The sequence below is a fragment of the Betta splendens genome, chromosome 11, assembly GCF_900634795.4.
Source record: "Betta splendens chromosome 11, fBetSpl5.4, whole genome shotgun sequence".
Lineage (NCBI taxonomy): Eukaryota > Metazoa > Chordata > Actinopteri > Anabantiformes > Osphronemidae > Betta > Betta splendens.
In genome coordinates this window covers 14,367,782-14,383,104 of record NC_040891.2, presented here as the reverse complement: position 1 = coordinate 14,383,104, position 15,323 = coordinate 14,367,782, and the positions used below count along the sequence as shown (strand labels likewise).

The following is a 15,323-nucleotide window of genomic DNA, read 5'->3' as shown; positions in this document are numbered from 1 at the left end:
AAAAAAACCCTTTTTTGGGGGGGAGTATACTGTGGTCAGTGCCATTGTGTCTGTTTTCTATATGGGGGGAAACACTGAGAAAGAGCTAACGTTCCTGCTAACAGCTAACGCTAACGCTAACCCTTCGCAGTGGACTGGTTCCACTACACAAGTTCTTCCTTCGTGCCGTTGCTTCTGCACTATGAACAAACACATGCAGCGCTGATCCACATGTGGTCTCCTGCTGCATAAATGAGATCCCAGCATGCTCTGCTCTCGGAGGACTGCTACTCCCCACCGGCGACCTCCCGTCCCCGGGGAGCGTCCGAGGAGGCTGCTACCTGCGTCGCTGCCGGCCTCCACACTCAGCTCTGCCTCATTCACGCACGCCCTCCTGATGCCGAGTCATCACAGGCCTCAACAGCTTTACTGTTGTCGGTTAAATTCATCCACCTCATCCCTCATGCTAGGATTTCTTGGCCACCTCACTCCCTCCTCGTCTCTCTTTAATTCATTTTCTCTTTTTATTTGCTCGTAACACTCTGTCTTTACAGTCGCTTTTTCATCTGTGCAGTCTCTCTTCAAGTCCTCACCACCTCATCTGTCTCCAGCTCTCCCTCTTCCGTCTGCCCCGCATCCCTCCTTCCCTTCCTCCCTCTCTATTGATCCAGCCATAGTTTTCTGTCTTCCCTGTGCTGGCTGGCTGGCTTTAATCAATATAGATAATTGTCTGCTTTCTCTTGATGCCAAACACGCTGTGTTTTTTCTCAATGAATCCAGGTCTTCCCCTTACACAAGCCACCTGCCCCTCCTCTTCCCCCCGACGCGGGAATCCCTTCGTTAATGACAGAAGATAACCTGCTTTCCTTACCGATTTTTTACCCCCTCCTCCTCCTTTCCACCTTCGTTCCCTTGTTCATCGATTGCTGTGAGATATCGCCCGCGTGCCCCCGTCAGCAGATGTAAACACGACGGCCACGTGGCCTTTGAGCCAGCGCAAACACACCGCATTATACAAATATTCAGATTTACCAACGCACTGTAGTCAAACAAATGCACGGTCACGTGGGAGCCGCCAGAGGGACCCTAGGATGATATTATAACCAAGTACCTGTGGCTTGAGAATACATCATACACATGTGGATCAGCAGCAAATATATATGTATACAATTTTATTTAGTTTGCTGGCTTTCAAAGGCTGAATGAATCACATAACACATTTATTCCAGCAAAGCAGGACTCATCAATGCTTTAGTATTTTATTATAAATTATTACCAAAACAAAACGCAGATAAGAAACTTTAAAATGTGTGGTGGCGTTTAAAGAGCTGCACACAGATGGGCACAATTTAAAAATGCTGACATGTGCAAAACTCCAATGATAAATATTAACGACCTGACAAAACTTTAGCAGCTCTGAAGTTTTAGTCTGTGTCAGCTCAAAGCTGCGTGTTGGTAAAACGTTTTACGGCCTCCATTTTAATGATAATGACGTCACATTCATCATCCATCAGTCCTGCAATTAATCATAGTCTTTAAAGATATTAGTTTCCATTTTTGCTGTTTTCCGGAGCTGTTAATAAAGTTTATATCATTATGCTACCAGCTTCATTACTGTGATTATAGTTATTTAACTTCCTTTGCAACAAACACAGATGTAGGTTGGAATGTGTCACACTTTAATTTCAACTCCTGCTGCACCTCTATTTATCACAACCTGTGTGTTTTCAGGTAAGAGCTGAAATGTATAAACATTCAGTATAAAGCTGAAAAATGTAAGCTTCTGTTTTAAAAATGAATACTTACTGGGATTTATGGCACCACACCTGCAGACTAGAAAACAGTAGAAAAGCAGCAAACAAATCACAATTCAGGACGTGACGAGACAATGCCTTTAGTATGAAGGCAAACATCTGAAACATACACAATGCAGCCACTCCCTCTCAGCATGAGGTCCCAGCATCCACACAATTAGACGCTATAGGGGAACGCGGCGAGTCTGCGCTGTAATTACAGCGCGTATATGAAGCAAAGGGCTGCTTCTGCTGCCGCCGCCGCCGCGGTGGAACCTGGCTAACAATCAATAGCCTTTCATCTGAGTTAATAGATCTAGCACATACATTGAGATGTAATGTATACACACTGCTAATGAAGTGAAAAACAGCTGGAAACCTCATTAAACTTACTGTACACAGACAGCGCACTTTAACAATGCAGGCGTCAGGAACAGATGCCAGGCGCCACACAATCGGACTCCAAAGAAGAAGAAAGGAGCATCACCGCGGAGGCAGACCCCAGCGGGTGCTCGTCAGTGTCAAGCCTCCCAGTGCAGCCACGCAGCAAAGGATTCAGGATGCTCCTAGTTTCAGCATTTTTAATTTGTAAAAATGTGAGTTCATGCAACAGGAAAGTTGAGAACGGAGCCGAACGTCGCCTTCATCTCACCTCCTCTCTCTGCTCTCGCTAACTTTATTCGCCACTGAGAGACCGACTCTTAACAGCAGCATTTCGGCCATTTTGAGCTTGTTGTGTGGAGCGCGCGTGTGCACGTGTGTGTACATGTGTGTGTACGTGTGTCTTGCGTGGATGTGGGCTGGTGCAGAGAGAATGGACCCTTATCCAATTTGTACTGGTCAGTAGTGTGAAATGGCGGTAGGTCAGTGAGCCAGGCAGTGTGTGTCTGCTGGTCTGCGTGTGTGTGTAAATATATATAATACGTGTGTGTGTGTGTGTGTGTGTGTGTGTGTGTGTGTGTGTGTGTGTGTGTGTGTGTGTGTGTGTGTGTGTGTGTGTGTGTGTGTGCGTGTGTGTGTGTGTGTGTGCATGTGTGTGTGTGCATGTGTGTGTGTGCATGTGTGTGTGTGCAGGTTTTACAGAGATGGAGCGCTGTGGTGGTCCAGCATGTGCCAGCATGCTTTCATCTGCAATACACAAAAACCAACATGTGCACACACTTACACAGAAAAAGGATGCGATTAGAGTAGAAATAATAAAGACACATAGTAGAAGACATAATATTATAGTGAAGGTATAATGGCGTCCCGCTGACATCCCTGTTGTCTGCCACGGTCTAAATGCACATACACACATTCCACCCACAAAAAGATGGACTTTTTCCATTAAATTGGTCGTTATTGTATAGTCGACCCCCTATGGATCTGATCCATACAATGACACGCACAAACATACAGCCTTTCTCTCTGTGGCTGCTACAATTATCTCTGCTCTACAAAGATGTAATTGTGTGTGTGTGTGTGTGTGTGTGTGTGTGTGTGTGTGTGTGTGTGTGTGTGTGTGTGTGTGTGTGTGTGTGTGTGTGTGTGTGTGTGTGTGTGTGTGTGTGTGTGTGTGTGTGTGTGATTATTTTCCCTGTACTGTTTTCCGTCTAGATTTTCAGACAGCTTTAAGGATTCTCTTACCTTCCTTTTCACAGATGTTTTATATAAATTATAAACGTGTCGTAAATGTAAATGTAAAAAAATGATCCTAAAGCAGTTTTATATAAAATGACCAGAATTAAAAAATAGATGCTTTAAATCAGGGTTTGTTTTTGAAGCAATCCAGCTTCTCTCAAGTCAAATTAAAAATCGTCTCACATATGAAATAAAAAAGTGAAGCGCAGCATTTCAAAGTAACGTCTCTCAGACTAATGCTGAAGAAAAGCACTTCTGATCAAACCTTTGGTCAAGCAGCAGGTAATTTGCAGTTTCTCTAAAAGGTTACTCGGTGCACATACAAACACACACAAGCCACCTATAAAAACACACTCACTTAATGACTCACTGTGGTTTAGCAGCACCACTGTCATTGTCTGTATCAGTAATTGTGTATATTTCTGTGTGTGTGTGTCCGTCCGTGTGTCATTTGGTGAGTGAACATAAGTGGGTCTGGGGCGGTCTGTTGATGGAAGGAGTGTAAAAATAGAGAGATAACAGCCACTCTGGAGCGAAACAGATGAAGGAGGAGGGGGTTCAGGGCAGGGTGGCCTTGAGCACCCGTCCGTCCGTCCGTCCGTCCCTCCGCTCGCTCGCCCATCTCGCCCTCTCTCTCCCGCGCTTCCTCTCTATCGCCGCCGTCTCTCTCCGCCAATTCGCTCGGCGCACCTCAACAAAATGGAGTTTGTTAAGTGTGTGGCAGCGCTGGTGGCCGTGAGGCTACAGATTCCAGCGAGGACTTAAAGCCCTGCTCGTCACAGGAGAATCAAGAAAAAGCTGCCTTTATGCAGTTTTATGGCTTTGTTTCTGGACTAATGTGTCCTGATCCGATTCTCCGTCAGTCACAAGAGGTCACCTGCTGCTTCCATGTCTGTCCATTAAGGAAACGGCCGCCGCTGAACGTAATTGACCTAATACTGAGCGATTCATGGCACTTTTCTGTGACATGAAGAAACGTTTCATTGGATACTGTGTTATTCACCCACAGCCTCCGCGTGCTGTAACTGTTTCCAACGGCGCTGTTTCAGCTGCTGTTTGAGGGCTCATCCGTCCCCCGCCTCGGCCCCTCGCCCCCGGGAGGCTGTGAAGTCGGTGTACAGTACGGAGGCGCGGGGGGCAATCAAACCTCTCCTCCCCTCCTCACCCTCCACTCCATCCCATCGCTCCGTCCCTCGAGGTGATTCCAGGACCTGCTTCCACATCCCGTCTTATCCCTAAATTGGGAATCTGCCCTGAGCGTCCTGATCTCTGCCTGCTGGAGCCGAGGACGTCACGCTCCCAGATTAGGGATTTCTGATGCAACTCCACTCAGGACCGCAGCTCAGCCCTGCAGCCTGGGATTGTGTGAGTCTGAGCATGTGAGCTTGTAGCGCCCGCGTTCCACCTCTGCTTGTGTGTTTAGGTGGGAAGACCTTTGCAGGAAAAATCAGGTTTTCACTCTCTCTCGTTTAAAAACTCGCCTCCGCGTTCGGCTGCGTCGCGTTGCACGCAGGTAAATAAAGGCGGCGGCGCCTCGTCTCGTGACCTCTTCAAGACATCTTTAAAATACGAGGGAGAAAGAAGGGTGCGACGGACTTGTGGGGAGGGGAGGGGGGCTACAGGCAGAGACGCGGCCTTTGCTAAGGGCCTCCAGTGTGTGCAGCTCAGTCTACCCCCTCTGCGGGGCCCCGATCGATACCAACTCAGAGCAATAAAGCTTTCCCCCTGTCATCTCCGCAGAATACAAAGCAGAGTGGGGAAGGGGGGGGGAGGAGGGGAGCTGTTCCGCTAGCCACACCAATTTCCTAAACCCCCCTTTTCACCTCCTTCTTCTTCTTTTTCTCTCCCCATTTTCAAGCCTAACTACGAACCTCACCCTCCATCTTCCCTTTTCTTCCCAGAATCCTCTCCTTCTTTTTCTGCTTCCTCCTCTTCTGCTTCTTTCTTCCGCCCTTAGTTGAAGAGAATAGACTGACAAGCGGCCTGTATTTTATAATTAATGCCGTTTGAATAAATACACTTAATAATTCATTGTTGTTATTAAAGGGGAGATTGATGGATTGACTGAGAGAAAGAGTAAGAGAGAAACAGTGCACCGGTCAGACCTGGAGAAAAGCACCGAGCGGAAACATACAGTGGTGTATGATGGGGGGGGGGGTGCATGGAGAGGGGTAGTTGCTGGTAACAGCAAACGGGGATGGGGTGATGGCCACAGACGAAGGGGGAAGGGAGTGGAGGTATTACACGGAGCAGGAGATGGATGTGTTGATGAAGAGCGTGGGGTGTGTGTGTGTGTGTGTGTGTGTGTGTGTGTGTGTGTGTGTGTGTGTGTGTGTGTGTGTGTGTGTGTGTGTGTGTGTGTGTGTGTGTGTGTGGGGGGGCAAGGAGGATATTTAACGGGACAGGAGAGCAGCGGACGGGAGGCATAAAGAGGTCAACTAAGCTCTTTCTTTAATTGGGAGCCAATTTCAGTGGGGTCCGATCGATAAACGTGTGCAGCAGCTTCCTGGATGCTCCGTTCATCACGGCAGGAGCGGACGCCCCTCAATCAGCCGCTGACTCTTTGCACTGGCCGTCAAATGCTTTTCTCCTACAGGGAGATACCAGAATTAAGGTTGTGAGCAGCTAATTCTTCATAAAGGCTGTTTTGTGGTTTTAGGAGGTTTATTTTTCAGGCTCAGCGCTGAGATTTTCCCCCTGAATCCAAATACTCTGAACATAAATATCCCTCCAGTCACACGACAACCTCATAACTCCAAATTGAAGGATAATATGATCTTCTAAGGGTGGCGAAGATTCGCCAATCCTGGACTTATGAGATCCTTTCAGCCGCCATCGGATAAATGTGGTGGTCAAGCTGAAAGGAGGCTGCAGGATTTAAACTCACAATCGCTGCTTAAATATCTGCACGGAACATTTGAAGGAAACCCGTTCAGTCTGTGTCGGGTTTTTATTTCAATTATGAAATCAACAGGAAAAAAATAGTGTATTGAGATGACAATAGTTACATTTTTTTAAATGATTTTTTAAAATGTTTTTTATCGCTCCTTAATATTGTATTATTTTATGGCTGAACACGCGACGCGGGGCCTCGTTTGAAACGCGCTTTTCTTCCACATCCTGCCTCGGTTTTGTCATTGACTCTGTTGCTCACCACCTCCCTGTTCGTCCCATCAGTCACACGCAGCAGCCATCAAGGCGAGGCTGTGTGTCTTTGTTAGTCCAATTGTCACTATTTTACCTTCCTGCCTTTTCTCATGACGATGCTCTGTCACTTTGCACTCACTCTGCTCCACGTATTTATTTTTATTGGGCTTTTTTTAAGGTTTTTAACGCCTTTTTCGTCCACCTTTGTTCTTTTCCTTCCTACAGGCGTTGCTCTGCTCCTCCAACTCCACTCCACTCATCTGTTCGCTCTCTGTCTGCCCATTTCTTCCCTTTTATTTTTTGCCTCTAATTCTTTTTCCAGCACAGCTTGTTATTTTGTCTGCCTTCAGCCGTTGTCCCCAGATTCCCAAAAACGCCTGTGTGTCATTTGATTTTTTTCACCTGTTTGTTCTTCCTGTCCCATCATCTGCCTCTGTGCTCTCTTCATCATTCCCGTTTCTTTACACTATCTCTGTCACATTTCCCCACAATTTTTTCTTAATACCCCCTAAATCTTCAGCGTCCACTCGCTGTCCTGCGTCCCAACACGCGATTCTAGAGAAGGAAGTGAGAAACGGTGCCCATTTCCTCCTTCCTCTTGTCCTCCCTCCCTTTATTTCTCTGTTTCCATCCCTCCTTCCCTGCGTTGTGCTCCTTGGGGAGAGCAGTAATAATGGTGGAGAGAAGGAGAGAGGGAAGGAGGTGCGATTATTGTCTTGTCGGGAGTCAGAGGAATCGATCGGCACAGAAATATGTGGTGCGAGAAAGAGGTACTGTATCGGATATAATAAACACTCTAGAGACATATTCGGAAAGCACTTGCCCTCGTGCGCGATCACATATGCTCGTGCATGCATGCATACCGCCACACACACACACACACACACACACACACACACACACACACTCCGTGTCTCTGACTCACACACACGGTCGAGGTGCACGGAGGCAGTGCTTTTCCAGTTGTGCTCGTACAAACATTCACCTACATGAATCACCAGCGAAACATTGTCTACACAACGTTGCTCATTTACTCCAGAGACAGTTGAAATTTGCCCTCCACATACTGTAGATGCATAAAACCCGCCACTTATGAAAAGTATTGATTTCCTAGTAAGAGGATTGTCTTACACAGCCACGCTGGTAAAGCCTGAGTAGGCGTCCTGGACTTCATTTCCAACTGATCCTGGAGAATATTAGGCCTTTTAAAAGCAGTAAAAGGTTCATCTTCAGTGGCTCAACGCTGTAATAGTTTTCCTTTTATAGTGACATCACTTTTACTGTGAAACTGTAAAATCCTAATTCAAATGCATCATGTTTAATATCAAATCTAATTGTATCGTCTCATGGGGACCAGCGGTGAGGAGTTGCGGTGGAAGCGTTGGTGGAGACATTAGCATGTGGTACTTTTGCCTCGGCCACAGGCGGAAACCTGTTTATTCTTAATGATTAACACCCTCAGACACACACAAACATGTGAGCTGCAGACGCGCGCACACATGTGGACACGCACACACATGCACAGTGATCTTTCATTGCTGTTGCCTAGCAACGGGGCCTGTGTGTCCTGTGCTAGCGAGCGCTGTCCAGTGGTGCCATGACCACTGCTGCTGCAGGAGAGGGTGAAGGTCTAGAGACAGGAAGTAGCAGGGAGTCAGATCAGACTGTTTATACAAACGTTACTCCAACGTCATGGCTTCTATTTTAGTGCATCCTAATGAAAGAACCTCAGGTAATCTTGCAAAGTAGCCTCTGACTTTAGTATAAAAGCCTGAAAGAAGACTTTTAGCACCATCATCTTAGAAATGAGTCCACGCGCTGACGTAAATGCAGAGTGAGCAAAGCAAAGTTGAGTTTGTGGCCACAGGGTCATGAAACAAACAGCAGCTCTAATGCAGTAAATAGTACTGAATAATAATATTTTGGAAAATACACCTTCCAAAAAGTGGTAAAAATATTTTATCTGTATCTCTAATCAGCCTTTTGGCTGAAAAGAACACCTCATATAAAAAACAAGACATACTCTACTTTCTACTTTTGGGCTGTTTCACTATTTTGTGCAGGTCATTTTTTTCCAGAATCTCAAATTTGATTTAAATGTAGATTTTATTTAGTCATTTCTGGCACTGGTAAAAAGTAACTGAAGTGAATAAAAGGGGACTAAAAGACAAAGCAGCAAATAAAGCATAAAGAAAAGTTGAGTCCATCCAGACAAAGAGACAAAGGAGACAATGAGAGAAGAAATGCAGGTGGAGCGTGGACGGTTGGAGAGAATCAAACGGGACAGTCGCGTTGAGTGAGGACGAAGAGGAAGAGAGGAAATGAGGGCGATCCAAATAAATCAGGCACGGGGCAAGTAGAAGAGAGGGAGGGTGGAGGTGAGAGAACGTGAAGGTGGATGGATGCTAATGAGATGATGCTGCCTCGTTAGCTCCTCATGCAGACTACCTGTCAGCACCATCAAATACCTGCTTTCCCTCATGTTCAGCAGCAGTTCCACAGCGGCTGCTTTGTGCTGGGAAGTGACAGCGGAGGCAGTGTCCGTCCCAGCAGTCTGTTCTCCGCTGCCGGAGAAAAGGGAAGCAGCTCATTTTCCAGATGGGGTGAAGACGCAGGCAGCCAGGAGAAAAGCCTCCAGGGCTTCAAATTAGGCGTAATAGTCTGATTTTCAGAGGGGATGTGAGGAAGTTAGCAAATAAAAGTTTAGTCAAACAAAGTTTTGTTGCTGGGATAAGTTTTCTGATCTCAGTGGTTTTGTTAAAGCAACAGTGTTTAAGTATTTAAACCTTTATTACAATTATTATAAACCATGTACAACTTAAAAAAAATAAAACAATGACAAATATCCTCTCAAATAATGAAATGAGTGAGTGGATTTTTTGGACAGCGCAGATTTTATTTATTTAGTTTTAAAGATGGAATTTGTCTTAAAGAACGCAAACATACATTTTGTCATATTGTCGTTTTATTGTTTAACTATAATTAAATTTGTAATTATTATTGTGTTTTCTTTTTTTTCTGAGGATGTTGTAGCAGTTGCAGTTTTCTTGTCAACGCCTCCCGCGTGTTTGTTTGACAGGGGACAGGTGGAGTGTGTGTGTGTGTGTGTGTGTGTGTGTGTGTGTGTGTGTGTGTGTGTGTGTGTGTGTGTGTGTGTGTGTGTGTGTGTGTGTGTGTGTGGGAGGTGGCCCAGACCATGTGCCTGACCTCTGACATCCACACGCCACACGCCACCGCCACCCCCTCCAACAAACACACACACACACACACACACACACACACACACACAGACCCACGCGCCGTCTGTCACCGGCCGCTGACAGGCGTGACCGGGGTGGGGCGGGTGGACAAAAAGGAGGGAGAGTGGAGAGGGGGTGAGTTTAGGACCCCTCCAGCCATCATCTCCCCCTTCCCCTCACCCATTCCCCCTTTCTAATTCCCTGACAGTGACCTGCACCCCCTCTTTAACACACACACACACACACACACACACACGCTGAGGCCACGTCAGAGCCAGGAGACAGATACATCATCTGCCCCGTGGCCTCTCTCCCTCTCTTTCTATGCTATTAGCACTGATAGGATGAGTAAAGGGGGGTCTGCCTTGCATTTGAGCAGCGGCTGCCAAACTGCCGCAGGGTCCAGCAGTGTGGTCACTGTAACACATTGAAACCAGCCTGTTCAAAGTACGGACTCGAAATCCACCCAGCAACAGAACGTGGGTTCAGTGTGGACGTGTTGCTGTTTAAACAGACCTGAGTTTGGACCTAAACCCGTCATATATGGGGTTAAAGGAGCCCGTGGCCAAAAGGGTCAGAGGCGGAGGAGCGCGAGGAGGAGGGGAGATGGATGGAGAGAAGCGGACGATAAAATGATTTCAGTGGCTTTGTCCTTTAAAGAAGAACCCTAACGCAATGACGCGTCCTGAAGCAGACGTAGTGATGAATTGGCTCCAGCATTTGAGTAAATTATATTTTTAATGCTGTGCAACACAACAGTTCCTAATTTACAAACTGAAGAGGTGTCACATTTAGTTTAATAAGGAAAAACCTAAACGTGTTTATGACGCAGAAGGTTTTTATAGAGATTAGAGCTTTTAATGTTTCTCACTAGTTTTGTTATTACAGTCTGCTTCAATTGCTTTGTTTTATTTCCACTTCTACATTTGGCACCAACTCTAAATAAATTACATTCTTTCCTTAAAACTACTTACTACTGAATTCAGGGCTGTTTGGTGGCTTTGCCGGATGTTAAGTATCAGGATGTGATATATTGTTCTGCAGACATTAAAGTACGTGAACACACGCAGCAGAAGGTAATGGTTGAACTGAAGCACGCGCTGCATCGCTCCGTGTTTTCAGACCGGTGCTGCCACCATGTGGTGCTTTGTGCAACTACAGCCCCCGATGACAGGCTGCTTCTCAAGAAGTTGGGATCTGGAGGCATGACAAGAAATAACCAGGCTCAAAAAGTGCAATTTCTTTCATTGCAGCATTTTTAAAATCTGACCTTTTTCTCCTTATTGTTCGTCTTTCTCCACGCGTCCGTCCCCGTCTTTCTTCTTCTCATTCGTATCCATCCTCCTTCCTTGTTTTTTCTTCTTCTTATCTCACCTTGAACTTTTCTGTGACCCTGAAGATGAGATAAACCCCGTCACACACAGACACTGCAGCTCTACAATCGTTTCTCTTATCATATTTTCAGGTGGCCGTTTTCCTCCTCCATGTTTCTTACATGAGACGAGCAGCAGGTCGAGCGTGATGAAAGTGTGTATCAGCTGATCGTTTTCACACCTTCAGTCTCGTGGAGAAATGAACGAGTTTCCAAAAGCAGAACATCTGCCAACGAACACAGAGCTCAGATCCTAAAGACTTGTTGAGCTGCCGTTTAATAGAGAACAGCAATAAAAGTGAAGCGACTAGATGTGTGTTTGAGCCAAGATGGCGGTGGTACTGAGTAATGCCTGGTGCTCCGGTAAGCAGCTCCTCGGTCTGGACCAATTACTGCTCCACTCCCAGAAGTCACCACATCCGTTAGGTCCAGCAGCGGTAGTTAGGCTGATGCCACGAAAAGCTGATTCTTAATCCCAGGTTCACGTCCCGGGTCGATGAACTTCACATCTAAAGCGCTAAATGTGCATCATCAGTTTCCTTGTCGAGTTTGTGGGTCGTATTTAATGTAAACAGGATGAAAATATCAGCAAGAGCAATTTTTCAAATCATTTGTGCAGCGTAGAAAAAATTAACTCTGCAAAAGAAAATGTTTGGTTTTATGTGTGTGTGATTTTCTTTTCACACACACATTTTAGTTTTAGTGGGTATTTTACTGGAAAATAAAGCCGTCAGCCACAGTTTGTATCTAATATTTGTTTTAAAGCAAATGGGGCAAAAGGAGACATTTATTTATAATTAGTTTTCATGTTTAGTTTTCATTTTTTTGCAGTTTTGGAACCAGTGAAGCTGTAAATATGAATTTATTTTGTGCTGTTTTGTGGTGGTGACATGAATCTCATGCGTCTCCTCCTCGTGTCTTCTTGCGTTTGTGCAGATATCAGGATGTCCAAAGCAGCAGAAGAGGAGAAGCCTGGGGCTGATTATCCAGGGGACAGCTCAGGTGCAGTACTGACGCCTTCAAACACCTGTCTTCAAACGCTGCCTTATTTTAACAGCAGTAAACGGAATCCGAGCCGTGTGAATTCACAGCGTGAGCTCATTTCTGCTGTCGTCTGTTACGTCCTTCGAATAAGCAGCTGTGCAGATTGTGACTCTCTGAAAACACTCGGTCGAGTTATGAACCGTTTATTTTTCTCCTGTGTTTCAGACTCGGACAGAAACAGCCCTGATGACCAGGTTGGTTCCCTAAGTTCACTCATCCTGACGCTGATAACATTCATAGTAAATTATAAATATGTAAATGTGAACTGAACTTATGGACAGAGGCTTTTGTTGGAGCAAAAAGAGCAGTTGATGTCATGTAACTACAACCCTGGTTTGGGTTTGGCTGCATGTCACACAATAAATGAAGGACTTTATTATATGTTACCTTTCAGTGTGTGAGCATCCGTCACATTTAACACATAAATACAAGCGTACAGTATGAACATGCACTAAAAAAGGTATTTGTTCATAAACAACAGGAACATTTTGTCTTTTGTGCTGCAGGTTCAGCCAATGAAAAGCAGCCCCTTCAGTCGCTCCCCCACATCAGCTGCCAGCAAGGTAGTGTGTGTGTGTGTGTGTGTGTGTGTGTGTGTGTGTGTGTGTGTGTGTGTGTGTGTGTGTGTGTGTGTGTCTGTGTGTGTGTGTATTGACTCATTATTATACATCCTTGTTATGTAAAATGTACAGATGTTCCGTAAACGCATGGCCTTGAACACATCTGGGCTGTGTTTTATGGCTGTTTCCGGTGAGAAGCAAAGAGCGTGATGTGAATGTAGCGACGGTGAGTGATAGGTGCAAAGATGCACCACAGAGCAGCAGGATGGATGGATAATGAGAGGGCTGAGAGCTGGAGGTCAGAGGTCATCTGCGTCCACCACCAGCAGGACGGACACGTCCTAATAGGCCAAACCTGACAAACATTTAGAGCAAGCAGTGAAACGGAGCGAGGATCAAGCTGACAAAGTCAAATGAAGGAAAACATTTGTGTGTGTGTGTGTGTGTGTGTGTGTGTGTGTGTGTGTGTGTGTGTGTGTGTGTGTGTGTGTGTGTGTGTGTGTGTTTCATACACACATACAAAACATGTTCTCCTTCTCCTTTAGGGAAAGAATGAGGAGAGCTGTGAGATGAGCCACAGTGCAGTTCCCACCGCGCCCTCCCAGCAGCACCATCACACACAGCTGATGCTGGCTGGCAGTCAACTGGCAGGGGTGAGCGCACACACACACACACACACACACACACACACACACACACACACACACACACACACACACACACACACACACACACACACACACACATTATTATTTTGGTTATTTTGTTAAGTGTTATATTCAGAGTAAATGACACACGAGCAAATGTTCAGTGCAGGTTCCTAATTGAACCCACTTGCACTACCTAGTAACCTAGCAGTAAAACCTTCAGTGTGCAGTGAGAACCTTGAGCTGGCGCTTCCTCCTGTCAGTGGGTGGTTTGTCTCTCGCTCTGACATGTTTTACCGTCCTCACACAGACTCTCTTCTTCTCCTGCTGGGACTCTGATCTTGTCTCTCCTCTCTCCTCCAGCTCGCCGCCCTCCTCCCGGCCCAGCAGCAGCTGCTGCTCCAGCAGGCTCAGGCTCAGCTGCTGGCGGCCGCCGTGCAGCAGTCCAACGCCGCCCACGCCGCCCACGCCGCCGCGCAGCAACAGGCCAACCAGCAGCAGCAGCAGCAGCAGCAGCAGCAGAACCAGGCCCACACGCAGCAGCAGGCGGCCAAACAGGAGCAGGCGGCCAAAGCCCCGCCTCCTCCCCCACAGCTGGCTCTGTCACAGCCCATCCAGCTCACGGCCCAGGTACGAGCCGCGGAGCGGCTCACACCCTCTACCAGCTCCCTTCTCTTCATGTGGGAGTTTGGCTTTGTTGCGTAGTCCGACACATGCAAATATTACTCATCACTCCACATCCAGTCCCTGCTCTGGGTTAGTGATCTGCAGCCATTTCCTCTCACATGACACCTGCTCTGTGCTGCATTTGGCCGTAGGACATCCAGCAGCTGCTGCAGCTCCAGCAGCTGGTTCTGATGCCGGGTCACCCCCTCCAGTCTCCGGCCCAGTTCCTGCTGTCCCAGCCAACACAGGCTCAGCAGACACAGCAGGGTGAGCTCCAGCTTCATCTCATCACGCTCCTCTCGCGTTCTTTGAAACCTGAGGTGGTTGCTTCATAGTCTGGGTGTTTGTGTCCTCGCACAGGTCTGCTTTCAACCCAAAATCTGATCCAGCTACCTCAGCAAAGCCCAGGGGGGCTCCTGACGACGCCCCCCCGCCTGGGACTTCAAGCACAGGTACGGAGAGTGAGGGAAGTACAGACAGTCAGACCCTGTCAGTGTCAGTTAGTTATTCTAAAAAAGTTCAGGGCATCTGTTTAAAGCAGTCTAATAAAACCTTGATTCTTAGTAATATATTCACACCACGTTTACATTGTGTCCCCAGCCCTTATCTTCTACAACATACTGCATGAATACCGCTGCCATAGATTCTTTATTAGGCTCCAGCTTAATACTGCAGTGAACGCTAATAGAAGCGTGTTCCTGCCGTTGCAGAGGGAGAAGAGCGCTGATGGTGCCGGTGCCGGTGCCGGTGCTGGTGGAGGCGGCGGTGGCCCAGTTGCCACGGGCAGCGGTGGAGTCGGGGTTGTGGCGTCTGTGGGCGCTTCCTCTGCCTCCAGCAGCGCCATCGCCTCCTCCCTCTCCACCGCTCACATGGGGGACGAGCCCAGCGACCTGGAGGAGCTGGAGCAGTTCGCCCGCACCTTCAAGCAGCGCCGCATCAAGCTGGGATTCACCCAGGTGAGAGCGGGACCGGAGTGGGTTCACAGCAAAGTGACCGGCGCTCACTGTTTCACTGGTGCTGTTTCTCCAGGGGGACGTGGGCGTGGCCATGGGCAAACTCTACGGCAATGACTTCAGCCAGACCACCATCTCCCGCTTTGAAGCTCTCAACCTGAGCTTTAAGAACATGTGCAAGCTGAAACCGCTGCTGGAGAAGTGGCTGAGCGACGCTGGTGAACACTTCAAACGCACCTTCTCGTTTCCGTGCGTTTGCACGTGTCGCCCGCGCGTCCTGACCGCGCGTCTCCTCCTGTCTCC

At 47.4% G+C, this 15,323-nt stretch overlaps 1 protein-coding gene across 11 annotated transcripts in view; it reads left to right on the top strand.

The window, feature by feature from the left end:
- Positions 1 to 15,323, top strand: part of LOC114865625 (POU domain, class 2, transcription factor 2) — a 63,029-nt gene that overhangs the window by 32,558 nt on the left and 15,148 nt on the right. For all 11 annotated transcript variants that reach the window (XM_029166908.3, XM_029166904.3, XM_055512866.1 and 8 more), the window contains 9 exons: positions 12,087 to 12,152; positions 12,360 to 12,388; positions 12,701 to 12,757; positions 13,300 to 13,407; positions 13,765 to 14,031; positions 14,220 to 14,334; positions 14,428 to 14,519; positions 14,778 to 15,023; positions 15,097 to 15,238. In XM_029166908.3, coding sequence (XP_029022741.1) covers positions 12,087 to 12,152; positions 12,360 to 12,388; positions 12,701 to 12,757; positions 13,300 to 13,407; positions 13,765 to 14,031; positions 14,220 to 14,334; positions 14,428 to 14,519; positions 14,778 to 15,023; positions 15,097 to 15,238 — 1,122 coding nt within the window. The remainder of the gene's footprint in view (positions 1 to 12,086; positions 12,153 to 12,359; positions 12,389 to 12,700; positions 12,758 to 13,299; positions 13,408 to 13,764; positions 14,032 to 14,219; positions 14,335 to 14,427; positions 14,520 to 14,777; positions 15,024 to 15,096; positions 15,239 to 15,323) is intronic.